This window comes from Telmatherina bonti, assembly GCF_933228915.1.
Source record: "Telmatherina bonti genome assembly, chromosome: 13".
NCBI lineage: Eukaryota > Metazoa > Chordata > Actinopteri > Atheriniformes > Telmatherinidae > Telmatherina > Telmatherina bonti.
The window spans coordinates 27,134,529-27,149,505 of record NC_136611.1 but is presented as its reverse complement, the minus strand read 5'-3'; the positions used below and the strand labels follow the sequence as shown (position 1 = coordinate 27,149,505).

The following is a 14,977-nucleotide window of genomic DNA, read 5'->3' as shown; positions in this document are numbered from 1 at the left end:
CTTGGCTAGTCACAGGGACACATGTCGCAAGTACCAGTCTGCCTGCTACTACTATCACAAGCATGTTAGGTTGCCAGAGTGTGGTATGGTAAGCCAGTTGAACTCAGCACAGCATTGTGTAATCTGCAAATTTCAATAAATCCATGAACTAAAAATTAATTTCACATGTCCAGAAGAGCTGCAGCCATTTAAAGCTGAATGTGAAAGTCAATAAATATCATTCTGCACATGTTTGATCTGTATGGTACTCTGAGATGCTAACAAATCTGTCTGCGTACATCTTCAGACTAAATGAGAGGATCACACTCTTTAAAAAAAAATTTTTTTTATTTGTAATTATTCTTCTTCTTATTATATTGTAATAATAGTCTTAAAAACAATATATTTTGCAACCACCCAGATGTCCAACATGCTCTTCCTTCCTCAGTATTTGTTTTGTCTCCATGTGTCGTCATGTGCATCATCATTACAGAAAAGGATCATGGTGATTTTTGCTGTATTGCTGGTCTTTTCTTATCGCAGGGTGTTTGGGGTTGCATCTTAAAGTTTGAGGCCTGGCTATGTAATACAGAACAGCACAGACATGACTCAATCGACCGCATCCTTATCAGGAAAAGAGTCAATTATAACACCTCAAAAAGTCAGAGAATTCTGTCCGGGTAGCTGCCCGGCTTGGCTGCTCTTTGAGTCCTCAGTTTGAGGACAGTAGGCCTTTCAGTAAGCAGCAAAGGAGGAGTTGAGTCTAGCAGGTGCAGGGGGCTCTCACTCCTATACGATGAGCAGTGGAGGGGGTTGGGGAGCAGCTGTGGTAGGGAGGTGACGATTTTCTGATATCCGGAGAAGATGGACACACGTACTTAAACCTTTTGAAGGTGCTCACCAAAGAAAACATTAAGCTGGCGCCTAACTTCCAAGTAGTTACACATTACATTTAATGCTTTGTGCTTTCCAGGTATGAAAACACCTAAAGCATTTCAACAGAAGCTGCTTTACTTTAGATGAAATGAAAAGTATCAGTATACTAATGTATATAATTCATTTTTTCCTCCCACACTTTCAGGTTGCAGGCTAAAGGAAACGGCCGATAATGTGCGGCATCTGCTATACAGCCACACCCTCCTCCTGCTTGTAGAGGAAGAGGCTGTGCCAGCATGTCCTCTCATCCCCAGCCTGTGCCGCCGGGCCGGAGAGCTGTGGACACAAGGCACCTGCCCAACCCGGCCACGCTGCCCCTGCAGCTGCAGCGGGCACACACGGTACGAGGCTCTGCAAATGACACGTTTTGCTGTTAGAGATTTTTTGCTGCTTGGAGAAGGGTCAGGATACAGCTACATTTTTTTTATAGAACACTTACATCATATAAATTATTTTTTATCAATACTTTCTAGAATACATCAAAATAAATCAAATAAAAATTAAAGTATTATCAATAAACAAAAAGTACCATTGCATGTGTTAGCAGAGGCAAAATACTTGAATGCATGCATGAAAGGGTTAAAATTTCACACTGCTTTGAGTCGCATTTAAGTCTGTCTCATTATTTCCATCAACATCCCCTGATCAAGATAATGTTGTTCTGCAAACCCGGGAGGAAGCAGTCTTATCCTCAAAGAACAGGCCTGATCTCAAAGTTCATTCAATGACCCGCAGTCATTGTAGATCCACTTTGTTATTGAATAGAGAATTCAAGGCCGACCCCCCAGGACGCCCACAGCTGCACCTGTTGTTAATCCTACTATTCCCACTTGTCACCACATTCAGCAGAAGATGATGGTTGATGGACTGTGTCATGGGATCCTGATTGGCAGATGAGCAGGTTTACATTAGCTCCTTATGTTACCGCGTCTATCTGAGAGGCAGATGGGAAGGAAAAAAAGACGAGACCTGATGAAAAGATGATTGCATATTACAGGAACAACAAGGCAGGAAATTAAGAGGGGAGTTTGTGTGTGTGTGTGTGTGTGTGTGTGTGTGTGTGTGTGTGTGTGTGTGTGTGTGTGTGTGTGTGTGTGTGTGTGTGAGTGTGCAAGTTTTTTTGTTAATTCTAATTTGTAGGAAGGGGTTAATGCAAGAAATGCAAATGATGGTATATTAAGACTTATTGTTTGTGTTTCAGGAAGTGGGACTTGTGGACTACCACTCTCAGCATGCCAGAGACTACAGCTCCCACCTGGGTCAACCCCATCGGCGTCGGCCCTCCTTACTGCCAGAGTTCCAGCCTGGGAATGAAAGGTGGGAACACTGTGCTCCTATAGATGGTCCTTCCTTTCATGAGCTGCACAAAAACATTTCCATTGTTTTTAAAAAGCATTGTGGCCAGATCCTCTGTCATTTCCTACTTTACTGAATTCTGTTTCTGTGCATGTATTTATACACACATGTACATCCATGTGAGGAAAAATGACTAAGTGATCTGCATGAGATGCTGGCCTAAACCATAAAGTACTTTACAAAATTATTGCACTATAATGAAATTGTTTTGGATGCCTATTGCTGCTTTTACACCTTGTGGTATTTTTTATGTCTAAAGCAGGTTTTCATTAACACTAAAAGCGTTATAGCAGTGAATGGAATTTATGCCTTTTAGCATTAGTGGTGCAACATGTGATGCAACAGTCGTGCAGCCAGTTAGGAACTGATTAGTGTATGCTGAGGCTATGTAGTATGTTTGTGGTGGCCCTTCAATATATTAGTTTGTTTTGACTTTTGACAGTTGAGGGACAGAGCATGCTCAGTGAAAGCCTCATGCGGGCTGCATTTTACGCAGTATTATTCTTCTAAAGCCTCTAACTGTTAACCCTCCCCCAGAGTAATCCTTATGTAATTGGCAGCCGCAAGCCGTTCCTCTATAATGTTGTGTTAAACGGTTCTGCAGGGCAATGGAGCCTGCAGAGCTTTTCCATCTTCAATAAACCAACAGTAAGTCAGGCGAAGCATTGTATGAATAGTACTTTGTCTCTGGAGACTTAAATCTTGTAACTTTGAATGTGCTGCATTATTTATATAGTTATGTGTTTTTTGAGGATGAGACTTGATGAGTATGTATGAATGATTTGTGTGCATGAAATGAATTTTGCATGATGCACTGAGAATAGGTCACAGAAATATGTTTTTCTCAGTTGATTGTTATGTCAGGTTGTTTTGCATATGTTAAAATGTACAATGAAAACAAAACTTAGAGATTCATAGTAGAAATGATCTCTCAGAAATTACACGCATACAGTGCTAGGTTATGCATGCATTACTTACATCTTAGCAAGGTGGCTGCCTTTCAAGATTTCTCGTGTATATGAGATGCAGGAGTAACGTAACAGCAACACAACAGATGGGAAGATGACTCCGCAGCTTTTTGTGTGAGCTTGGTGTCTTTAACCATCGGTCAGGCAGAATTATTGTACATTATTGTACAACATAGGGCTGTGCACTGGCCCTGTTAGTGGTTATCAGCCTAGCCCTCAGCATGGGAACACTGGGTCATGACTCGATACAGAAATAAACACGCCATACTTCAAATGCTACCCACAAGCTCCTGATTTACTGACACACTTCATTCAATGAATGGTGCTTTGGCAGTTTCTCAAATATGACTCATTCAACACTTCTGCAGGACAGAAGCCTCCCGTAACTCCTCCAGCTGAGCGCTGAATTTCTGTTTTGCAGATAAAAGATAACCATCATACCAAAATAGAGACTGCAGATGTTAACCTGAGTTTTTTGGGGGGAGAGGGGGGAAACTGTGAGACAATCTCATAATTGTGCAAGCAGCCATCTGGGGGGTGTTTTCTTTTTTTTTTTTTTTATTTAGCTAAACTCACCTTCATATTTCCTTTTTTGTTGAGTATCTAAACCGAAGCCCACAATCTTTCCCTGCTCTGTTCAGACTGAATAGTGTAATTTTGGCTTTGGCAATCCTTCAGTCTGTTATCTGCTTAGATGTGTTCCTCTCTTTTCATGAGGCTGAATAATTCTGCACATCCTATCTCCTTTTGCCGCAGTCTCAAGGTTTTGACATTCTAACAGAACTTGGAAACTAATATGGCCTTAGAAAATGTCCTTTTCTTTAAAGATGACATTATCAATTTCTGAACAAGGCTGGTCTCCTTCTGCCAGTCTTTGTACTGAAGGCAAACGAAATGAGCTATTTTGCTAATGCTCTCAATTTACTGTAATTATGGGTTTGAATACCACAACAGTATAATCACTACCTTCGTCCTTGTTAGTTTCATTGTTATCTTTACTTCAGGCAATATCTCAGTAACTCCACCTCGACCCATCTGTCTGAGATTATTCCAGCTTCTTCAGAAAGGGGGAGATTCCATTTTACAGCAAGGATAAAAAAGCAGAGAAACGGCATAGCTGAATTTTTTTCTCTCTTCTTCTTGTTGAAAGAAAAAAAAAAAAGAAGAAAAGATGACCAGTGCAAACTAAGGAAATGAGTTTATTATTTTAGATCAAATAAAACAGATAAAAAATGTACTATAATAATAAAAATTATGTCCTGTTTTGTTTAAATTGAAATTCCATAATGAGTTTTAGCTTTTTATGGTTATTTCATCACCTTCTGAAGCAAACATGTTTTTAAGTTAAAATGCTACCTCTTTTGATTGAGTATGGCAATTTACAGTAATAATAATTAAGCAAAGGCCTAACATAATAATATTATCATTTAAACATCTGATCACCTGAAGCCAAATGAGGTTGTATTTGGATCTTTTTTGCAGTAGGTAGATGTATATACAACTCAAGTATACCATTATGTTTTGCTAGAGGGTTATTGCATCTGATGACACACACTGCTTCTTTTACAAAGCATCCCTTAAGGTGCTTTTGTTATTGCAGGACAGGATGAATAGCATTTATAAGAAGACTTGTACTTTTTGGAGAAAACAGAGTAAAGCTCTGTGCTTTAAAGAATATGTATGTTAGAAATGTTTTGGATGGGCACAGCCATTGCTCTGACTTAGGGGAGCATAACGCAATCGTAACTTATTAACTAGTGACATCTAAACAAGAATATGTATCAAGTAACTCATCTACAGTTCCTGTGAACACCAAAATCGGAATGTTGTTCCATTTAGATCATTAGTTAAAACATTATAGCTGTGTTTGTTAGAAAGGTGCTGATGTAATTCAGCATGCCTGCATTAAGCATGCGTAATTATTCATTAGGCTTAATTTGCTATTACTGCATCTACCCATAAGCCACAAACTATATTGGAGATAATATAGTTTGTGGCCTTTTTGGTTGCCTTTTTTCTTAGATGTAAAAATAAACCTGTCGAGTAAAATCTGCCAGAAATCAACTATCCGCTACCTCAATGCCCTTTGTTTCTACTATAATATCCACATTCGACATTACATATCTTTATTTTATTCATATCTTGTGTCGCCATGGATGGGCTCCATTGTTTCACCAGTCCTCTGACGCTTCTCTGGACAGAGATGGGCTCTGTGCTTTTGGCACATAGAGAAAACCACACACTAGGCCATTGTGGGCCTGGACTAGCAATTATGGTTGTGTTTTCCCTCTTCTCTTCAGAAGCCACTTCCATTTTGACACTGGCAGCAAATTACTGACTTTCTGGCATCTTTTATTGCAGACTTGGGTAATAAAAACAAAAAAAAACAAACAAAACAAAAAAAAAAAAAAAACCCAAAATTTCTGTTAAAAAAACAAAAAACTGTTAACAAGTGGGCTTGTAAAATTTCTACATCTAAGTACCCGGGCACTTCATGTAACAATCCTGAGCTTGAACATATGCTGTTGTACCACAATCTATGGTATTTGGCATTTGCTCCTTGAAATGCACATCTATGATGACTGAATTTTGAACACCAGCATTGCTCCAGGACTCATCATGTTGAAACCAAGCGGCAACCTCCGGTGGTTAAGTGAAGCTGATGCGAAAGTTCAAAATGTTGCAGTTCCCCCTTCATCCACTTGGGGCTCCAAAACAAAGCAAATCTCCATAGACTATCATGTTAAAAAGACCAACTTCACAGCAGAAATAAACATGTTTACAGCCTGGTTCAAAAATCCATTTTCGGTTTAAAAGGTCAGGTTTAACTTCATGACAACTGTGGGAGGATTGAATTTTTTTCTAACTCAAAATTTAGCATACTTAGGGGCGTGTCCTTTTGATTGATAGGTACCTGATCTCCCTCTTCAAGTAAGAAGAATGTAGAACAACCGCGCTTTTTAGCCGGTTAACAGTGTGACTTAGCTTCAGCCCGCTTACCTACATTAGGTGGTCATCTCCTGTTATATCCGGGTTAGCTCGGTAAGCTCTAAACTACAGCCAGCTGGGAGTTCGCTCGATGTCAATCATCCACCATGACGCTTACAGTGCCCCTCTCAGCTCCACCTCTTTACCCATATTTGTATTTTCCGGGCGAGACAATGCGCATGCCCCCGCCACGATGGCGATGGTAGGAACCGCCCACTGACCTTTAATTTAGCTCTTCAGAAACCTATGGGTGACGTCACGGAGGGTCCGTCCATCTTTTTTTTTTTTTTTTTATACAGTCAATGGTTTAAACACAAATGGGGTCATGATAGATTTGATTAGTAAATATCAAATGGCCATAATGATCCTTCATCAGAAGCTGTCTTAAATGAACAACCTTAATACAAACCATAATTAGATGCTTTTTGTTAATGGTGTATTTAGGGTTTTTGTTTGTTGTTCAATTGTATTTTTATTCTTTTTCCTTTCTTTTCAGAGGGCAAGAGCAACACATCCGCTACGAGCAAATGTACCTGCCAGAGCCCATCAGCCAATCAGAGGTGGACTATGCTGAGATCAAACGCCCTCGTTTAGAGATATGCCCTGACTCTCTGGTGAGGTCTTCACCCCACCGACAGCAATTGACTCTGGGAGGGACTGAGGATCTGACAAAGGTCAGTGTACACAAAGAAGTATGTTACATCATATCTGTAGTTTGTTTATCTATAGATTAGTGTATATTACACTAAAATGATCAACGAACCCAACAGATTAAGTAGTTGTCAAATAATAACCTCTGAATAACTTGAAGCTCTAAAAAATGTTAAGTGTGAACTGTATATATAATAATGTTTTGTGCTGATGACAAGCTGTGTTACAGTGCTCTTTGTCAAACTTAATGGAAATCCTACTATTCTGGGATGCTGTTGCATTTACAAAAAGACTAATTTTAAATTTTGATACATAATTTAGGTCCTGGGACCATTTTCCACTCTGAAATATGTTAATTTATTTCTACCAGATTTTTTCTTCTTGGTTAATCCTCCCAGCCTCTTTAAGGGCCCCAAGGATGTTATTAGACGCACCACAGCAGAGGTTGTAGAAGGAGATTCTGCACTGAAGCTAAGCTGGATCTCTGTGAGCAGGGTGGGAAGACTTAAGAGAGTTGGGAAACCGCAATTAATAAATAATAGAGCTGACCTAGATTTCAAAAGACAGAATAAAGCTGTGAACTGCAGATCAAAAAGACTGGTTTTCAGCATCGAGGTGGTGATTGGGAGACGTTTCTGACATTAGAGTGCCTCAAACTGCCAGGGAAGGCACACAGCCAAAGAATAATAAATAGCAATAACAGAGGTTTCAGGAAGGGAAAAAACTTGAGCGAGCAGGGAAATATTCAGGAATGCCAATGCTTCCCCTGAAAGCTGCAAGCGCTAGAAACCCATTATATAAGTGAAGTCAGATGCAATCACTACATGAAAAAGAAACACCATTTGATAGTGGCATAGAAGGCAAAATGACTCAAGTGTCGAAAGACAGAGGCCTCTGGTTCCAGTACTGGTTTGGAGCCAGAGGCAGACTAAGCCCTGGTTCTTTGGCTTTTGACCACCTAAGCACACGCTCCTGGCTCTCAAAACTGGTTCTACTTAGGCACCAACTCTTTACTGGGCCAAAGTTTAGAACTGCTTCATGTTGCTTGCGTCAGCAGCTGGGGAGGGGTTACCTGGCCAAAATAAGAGCATAGAAACATGCACCAACATCTTTATGACAGCAAAGAAATGGACTCAGAGAACAAGCAGAATTGGGCCGAGGAGGAGAGTCAGTGTTTCCCAGCTTTATTGTTTTCTGTAAAACGGACGAAAGTTGGCTAGAGCCTATTTTCGAGCAGCTAGAACAGGAGATTGCTGCAGCTGCCTACAAACGGAGCATCAACCATGTGGTTAACAAAAGCTTAAAAAGGTTTGCGGGGACCAGAAAAGGGAGCTGGGATGCAGCTGCAACAGGAGACACAAAAGAAACCCATATTTAGAGATCATGAACTCTGTTCTTGGTGGCTGGCCAGCAAACCAGACAATCTGAAGTTAGATCCAGCATTAACTATAAACTTAAACTGGACAGGACTTAACACTGTTACTCAGAGAAGTCAAAATCATCCCTCTATGGTCTGATATAATCTTAATTATATGGTCATATTGCTCCTTTATAGTCAGTTATTTTACTTGGATAGAAAAAAAGAAGAGGAAAAAAAAGCAAAAATAAACAAGAACAAAAAAAACAACAACAAAAAAACCACAAAAAAAAAAAACAGATTTAAAATTGATGACACACTGGTGTTAGTAACTTTGGGCTTTGTCATCTGGGACAGCTCCAAAACATCCTCAGGCACTGACATTTTCAATCACAGCAGGTTTACGGTCCTGTAATGCCGCCTGCCTAGTCCAGATTAGCCCACTTACATAACCTTTATTTCAGACGTTTAAAAATAACGCAGAACAAAAACCCAAGCTGGATGTCTCTCTCACATACACACACTCTGAGTAGCACACAGGCATTTATGGAGGATTAACTCCAGAATGGTCACATCCATTCAGAACATGACACATAAAATGGATTATCAAGAACAAAGTAATTCTGCTACAACAAAAAAGTCCAGTTACATCCGTTACTGTAGTGTTGCCTTGACAGACACATGCACTAGAAATGATGTTTTATTCATCAATAAGCTTTTATTAGGTCATTTTATATTATTAATCTCTTTTCCCATTATAACTCCCAGTAATTAGACTTTTATGGTGTTATTGTTGACTATACAAATAATTTGAACCTCGTCATGGTCACTTTTAACTCTTCATTTAACTCTTCTGACTGGACACTGTCACATCACATTTGCCAACTTACACAGTGCTGCAGATTAGTTTTATTTGTTTGTGTGGTTTTAGACTAAACAAAATGAAGAATTCAAACACTTTAATTCAATTAGAGGTCCGCAGGTGTCTACCAACAAAATGTTGCTTTGTAAAGACAAGCTTAAAAGGAATTTAAAAAAAAAAAAAAATTTTTATAGGATGTGGTTATTACTTCATCATTTAAAAGCACATAAACCTCTTTAGATAAACGTAAATCTGCAAGTGTGTAAATGATCCATTTTTCAAGAAATATCACAGTCTTCTTAAGAGATGATCAGCTGTATACACACCCAGGCAATATCTTTAGTCTGTATGTTATCTAATTCCTTTTGTAAACATTACATTCTCATTATTATGCTAAGTTTGGCTATAATACTTTGTTTGTTGTGTGCTAGATTTAATAATAAATTATGCAGAAAAAAAAATCTGCAACTCAGATATGGTAATTTAAAGTTTCAAAATCTTGCAGTTTTCTCCTCCTACTTCCATTATTAAAAATATTTCCTGTATATTCAGGCTGTCTGGTGCATTTTCAATGGAAATAACTGTTCATGCCACAGGAAAACAAACTGGGCATTTATTTTGACTTAATGAATTCCAACTGAATGTTGTTAATCAGTTGTGCAGCTGCTGTTTCTGGCTTCCTGATCTTATTTGGACATTGGTCAAATGAACTCATTTGTGAGAATGCATCTACCTTTTTATGCCTCACATATGCGGAATACATCTTTTTGTTGGAGGTGTATACGAGCCTGCTGTTGATATATAGGCAAAGTCCATCGTGAAAATATAATGAGAGCTAAAATATGACACACAACACTGAAACATTGTTTAGAGATAATTCTCAAGTAGTGCTGAGGTTTTGAACTTTCAGTGCACAGACATGCTCTTGAAGCTAACTGGATTGTGGTTTTCATCAGATGCCATCGCTGTGTTAAATCTGGTTAAAGTGACCGGCATGGAGTCATAGGAAGCATGAACACCCAGGTAGTTTTGGGGACTCGGCTCAATTGGGCAGAGAATTATGAAGAATTTTGCACTTTTTGGTTTGGTTTGCTTTCTCACTGCACTTATCTTGAGTCTGCCAAACTACCTGGACAATGTAACTCAGCACAACACCTGCTCGCTGGGCGCAATATTTCCTGAAATGACTGCTGACCAACAGGAAAAAAGAAAAAAATCCATCTCATCGATCATCAAGGACCGAAAGTGACTCATTTACCGCTAGTAAACAATGGAGCAACGCAATACTTATACAGTCAAAGGATTTCTGGTTTTACTTCTGTGCAAACCCGAACACAGTTTTAACCAGTCAGTCCATTATGAGCAACAGGAGAGGCAGAAAGCTATTTAACATGTTGAAGTATGTCTCTTCCTTTCTTTGGTTTAGAAAGTGTTCAGTCTCGGGGACCATTTGAGTCTAATTAAATGGATACATACAGGACTGATCTGCATCTGTTGATACTTTTTAGTTGCAGAACATGCTTAAAAATATTATATATAAATGAATGACATCCCTTATTACACCTGTTTTCCCAGTTTTTAAGTCACAATTTCTGTTTGCAACATTTGCACATTTATAATGGTGTTGTTTGGTTCGCTTTCATAGAAAGATTAGATTGTTTGAAGTGGCGTGAACAAGTCTTTAGACTCGAACATGCAGATCGAACAAGTAAACTCCCATCTGGTTAAAAACTGGGGGATATTTGTTCACTTGCAAGTGATTCCAGGTGCAGGTTTCTTACAGTGTGAACACAAATGGACCATCCATTGACCAAAGCATAGAGGAGATGCTCACTTCCTTGCTTGCTGTCATACTATGTGCTTGTTGTGGATGCTGTATTAGATTTGAACACCAAACTGAAACTTTAAGATTGGATACATTTCGTGTTGCTCCACTGTTTACGTGTGATCGACGAGTCACCAGAACAGAACGGGTTTTTCTTTTCCTGGCCAGTCAATGAGCTAGAAACGTTTTAACTCCCCTGAAAACGGCAGAATGCATAAGATTAAATTAAGTCATACATAAGATGCACTGTATTTTTGGGTGCCTGCTTAACAAAGTAACAAAAGCAAAACAGTGAGTTTGGTTGAACTTTATTCAACTACAGTATATATTTAAAAATACATACATTATTTTTTTTTTATCAATCTATTGTCACAAATCCACCAAAGTCCTCATCTTCTGTATTTGGATTGAACAGCTGAGCAATTTCACCATCAAGCATACCGGGTTCTCTCTCATCATTATCTGGTTCAGTCTCGTTGCTGGGTGGCTGTTAAGCAGTGATGCTGGCTTTTGCGAAAGCTAAGACAACAGTCAAAAGAGATTTCTTTGCCCAGGCATCCACAATCAATTCACATATGGTGGCTAAACTCGCCCAATTCTGTCTTACAGTCTTCGCAAAGCTGTGTTTGCCGTCTCTCACCCAACGCTCCCATTATGTTGTCAACTTCACTTTAAACACACCAATGTCCAGCGGTTGAATTTCTTTTGTTAATCTTCCCAGAATGATGGTAAACTCTGAATTCATTTGCTTCACTTGATTTTTCACAACACATTTTAAAACTCGGTGAACACATAAGGCACACAGGTTCAAAGACGCACCCTCAATTTTTGAGAAAATAAAAGGCTTTTAAGTGTTCCTTGTGGTGCGGAATATATGGTAGTATATTTACCATTTGCATTGTTGTCATACAGCTGATTCTGCTTTTCTGGCTTACTCTGTAAGCCCACGATGATGTGGCGCTGAGCTGTGTCTGGTTGGTCACGTTGAATTACAAAAGGAGAGCTGGACCAGCTTAACCAGGACTCCACTAATTATTATTATAATCACTATATACGACTCATTTGCCACAAGAATCCACAATTTGCATTTAATAGCTACTTACTGTGTCTGTCTTCACCAAGGCTATAATTTAGCTGGCGAGTGCAGTTATAGCCATTTCTGGATAGTAAAGATTGTGATGTGTATTTTTGTTCCACATCTTCAGGGTCTTTAACAGCTGGCATTCTCTACAACAGAATAAGTCCCTAGATCTGCTCTAAAACCTGCTACATATTCTCTTCCCCCTCTGGTGAAAACTCCTCTTCCTTGCACAATCACACTATCTGCTTGGATTCAGATCCTAGTATGTCTGCTTATAAAGTCTGCTTTGTTTGAGGAAGTCTGAAAGCATAAAGAAACTGATTAAAATTCAAAAAGCAGACAGTGGTCGCTTACGGTCTCTGTGTGCAACAAGTGGATTGAATACATGAGGCGGACTAGAAAGCAAAGGGGAATATGTGTTCACTGTAGGGATATCTCGATATATTATTTTCACAATAATCACAATATTAAATGGCGCAATTAATATTTTCCTCTCTTCCTCCAATGATACCTTATTCAGGAATTGGTGTGTTTACAAAGACTCTGTGCTGAGTTCCGTATGCTAGCATGGGATGCGATGTATGAAGTGAAACTCTGCTGCAATGTCACGCAGTGTCCAAGAAGCAAAAGTTGTGCAAGGCAGTTTCTCAGTCTCTGGAAGCTGTTGAGCAGCAGCAGCAGCTCCAGAAATGTACATAATAGATGTTACTGTACCATCAATCTAGTCAGCAACCCAGAGTTTTTCAGTTGGGAAGTTGCATAATATACTTTTAATGATGTCTATGCAGATGTCTGCTTTAAGAACATGCACCAATCTCCTCACCTAAGTCCTAGAAACGTTAGCTGTAGACTGGACCTAACAGATTGATTATGCTTGACACATATTCAGGTGTTAGTAACTGAGTGGGTGAACTGTGGCGACAGCACACAGCCGTATTATTTAACTCTGGCTGAACTAACTCCTGTTCCTAAAATTATCCTTGTTGCTACTGAGAAAATGACACTATTACACAGCAGAAACGGCGCTTGAAATCCTTCAGAAAGGGCATCATTTATACAGAAATAACCGAAAGACTCCAGGCGCACTAAGTATCATGACATCAGTTGTAGTTGGTACTTCTGAGTTAGGTTACACGTTCCATAACGTAAATTCACTTTCATCTCATTCTTGCCTCCTTTTTTTTTTTTAAATGTCTGTTGAAAACCTAAATTATTAACAGAGCTCTGCAACTTTATTGTTCTGCTGAAAAACCAACTAAGGATGAGTAGTAGACTAAAGTATAGGCTGCTAATACTCATTTATATGGTCTTGAATGTCTGCATTGAGATGTTTCTGAGAAGCAAGAAATCCTACACTAAAAATGAGGTTTAAAAGTCCAAAAAAGGGAGTAAAAACGTTTCAACAAGCAGAATTTACTCCAGGGATAAACATGTATATTTGTCCTTCACTTGGAAGGATAGTTTATTATCTAATCACCCCTTTTATCATTATGACAGTTGATGAGTCGCTCTGTGTATTGTCTGCTCATCTGAGACACACGCTTCCATTTTCCTTCCAGAAGACGTTTTTAATTTTCTCCTGAATTTAATTATACACACTTTGCATTTTCTGTCAGGTTTCATTATGCAGCCCCCAAAAAAACAAAACAACATTTCATACTGCAGACAAGGTTTGTCAAGCAGAGCCAGCTGTCAACTGTTCTGTGCAGCCGTGGCCACCGAGGCCTTTGTGTAACACTGAGACATTGCACTGACTGTCATTACCCAGAGGACTTAATTACTTTGTCCTTTTCAAAGGACACTTGAAGATTTTCTTAAAGAGTAACCTGCAGACATTGTAATCACAGCAAGACGTGATTGCTCTCAAGAAAGAAGACTAGAAACGTTCCAGTTAATTTCTTTTAAGACTTTTAAAAATATTTTGTTTTTATTACTGTACGCTTGCATACAAGATCTAATCTTTTGACTTGTTTTCAGTCTCACCCAAACCTTTTAGGAACTTCTAGACACCATTTGTAATAGATTAAAGTGAAAATACAGAGTGGTAAACCATTGCACCTCACCCCCTTTTTCCTGTCTCTGTTGGGCCTCTGCAGGAGCGTGGAAGCGCCATTGGGAAGTTGGAGCCCATCTCTCCTGTGAGCCCTGTCCATATGGACCCCGACTTGGATCTGGTTCCAGCTCGCTTTTCCAAGGAGGAGCTGATCCAGAACATGGACCGTGTGGACAGGGAAATTACTATGGTGGAGCAGCAGATCTGCAAGCTTCGCAAAAAACAGGTTTGTACACAAAAGGATGTGACTGTACTTTGAGATTACATTTGCTTGCCTGGCGGGTAGAGATTGCAGATTGATCTTATCTTTTCTTTAGCTCCTTCATCCTTTCTCTGCTGGTGAATTGTGACATTTTTGTTGTCTCCATCTTTTTATTTGGCATCCCACTGTCATTGCACTATCAAGGTACTCATACACGATGAAAATGGGAATGTGGACACCAGAGCAGACTTTTAAAGTTAGTTAGTAAACATACATGTTTTTAAGTTAGTAGAAGAAAAATTCAGTCAGTCTGGTGAAGCTGATGGGAGGCACTGAAGTTTTTATTTTGCCATGCGTGTTAAAGCCTTTGTCATCACTGGACTGCTGGTGTCTTGCATTCATTTTCTTTGCGTAATGTTTGTTAGAATTTGTGCTTCTTCCCTAGAAGAAATGGACTGTTTCTGTGGTCTAATGACAACATTCAAGCGTGTAGCTGTTTGTTGTGCAGTGTGCAGTGATAATGTGCATGCGCCTTCAGGCATCAGCTCCCCCCACCACCATTCTTTTTTTTTTTTTTTTTTTTTTTTTGCCTTTCCTCTTTGGCTTTTTATTTAGGAGAAAAGACGGTTAAAAATATATGAGGCTATAAATAACCACTTCCCTTGGGGAAGAGTAAAATTATGGTGGAGGTTTTGTGACTGCGAAACCACTCACATCCC

General features: G+C 39.3%; 1 protein-coding gene across 2 annotated transcripts in view; it reads left to right on the top strand.

The window, feature by feature from the left end:
- The first annotated feature begins 1,149 nt into the window (after nucleotides 1-1,149).
- The window catches only part of ncor2 (nuclear receptor corepressor 2), a 67,561-nt gene continuing 53,733 nt past the window's right edge, over nucleotides 1,150-14,977 (top strand). For both annotated transcript variants that reach the window (XM_079251084.1, XM_079251083.1), the window contains exons 1-4: nucleotides 1,150-1,256; nucleotides 2,117-2,232; nucleotides 6,724-6,901; nucleotides 14,100-14,282. In XM_079251084.1, the coding sequence (XP_079107210.1) occupies nucleotides 1,152-1,256; nucleotides 2,117-2,232; nucleotides 6,724-6,901; nucleotides 14,100-14,282 (582 nt within the window). In that variant the 5' untranslated portion in view covers nucleotides 1,150-1,151. The remainder of the gene's footprint in view (nucleotides 1,257-2,116; nucleotides 2,233-6,723; nucleotides 6,902-14,099; nucleotides 14,283-14,977) is intronic.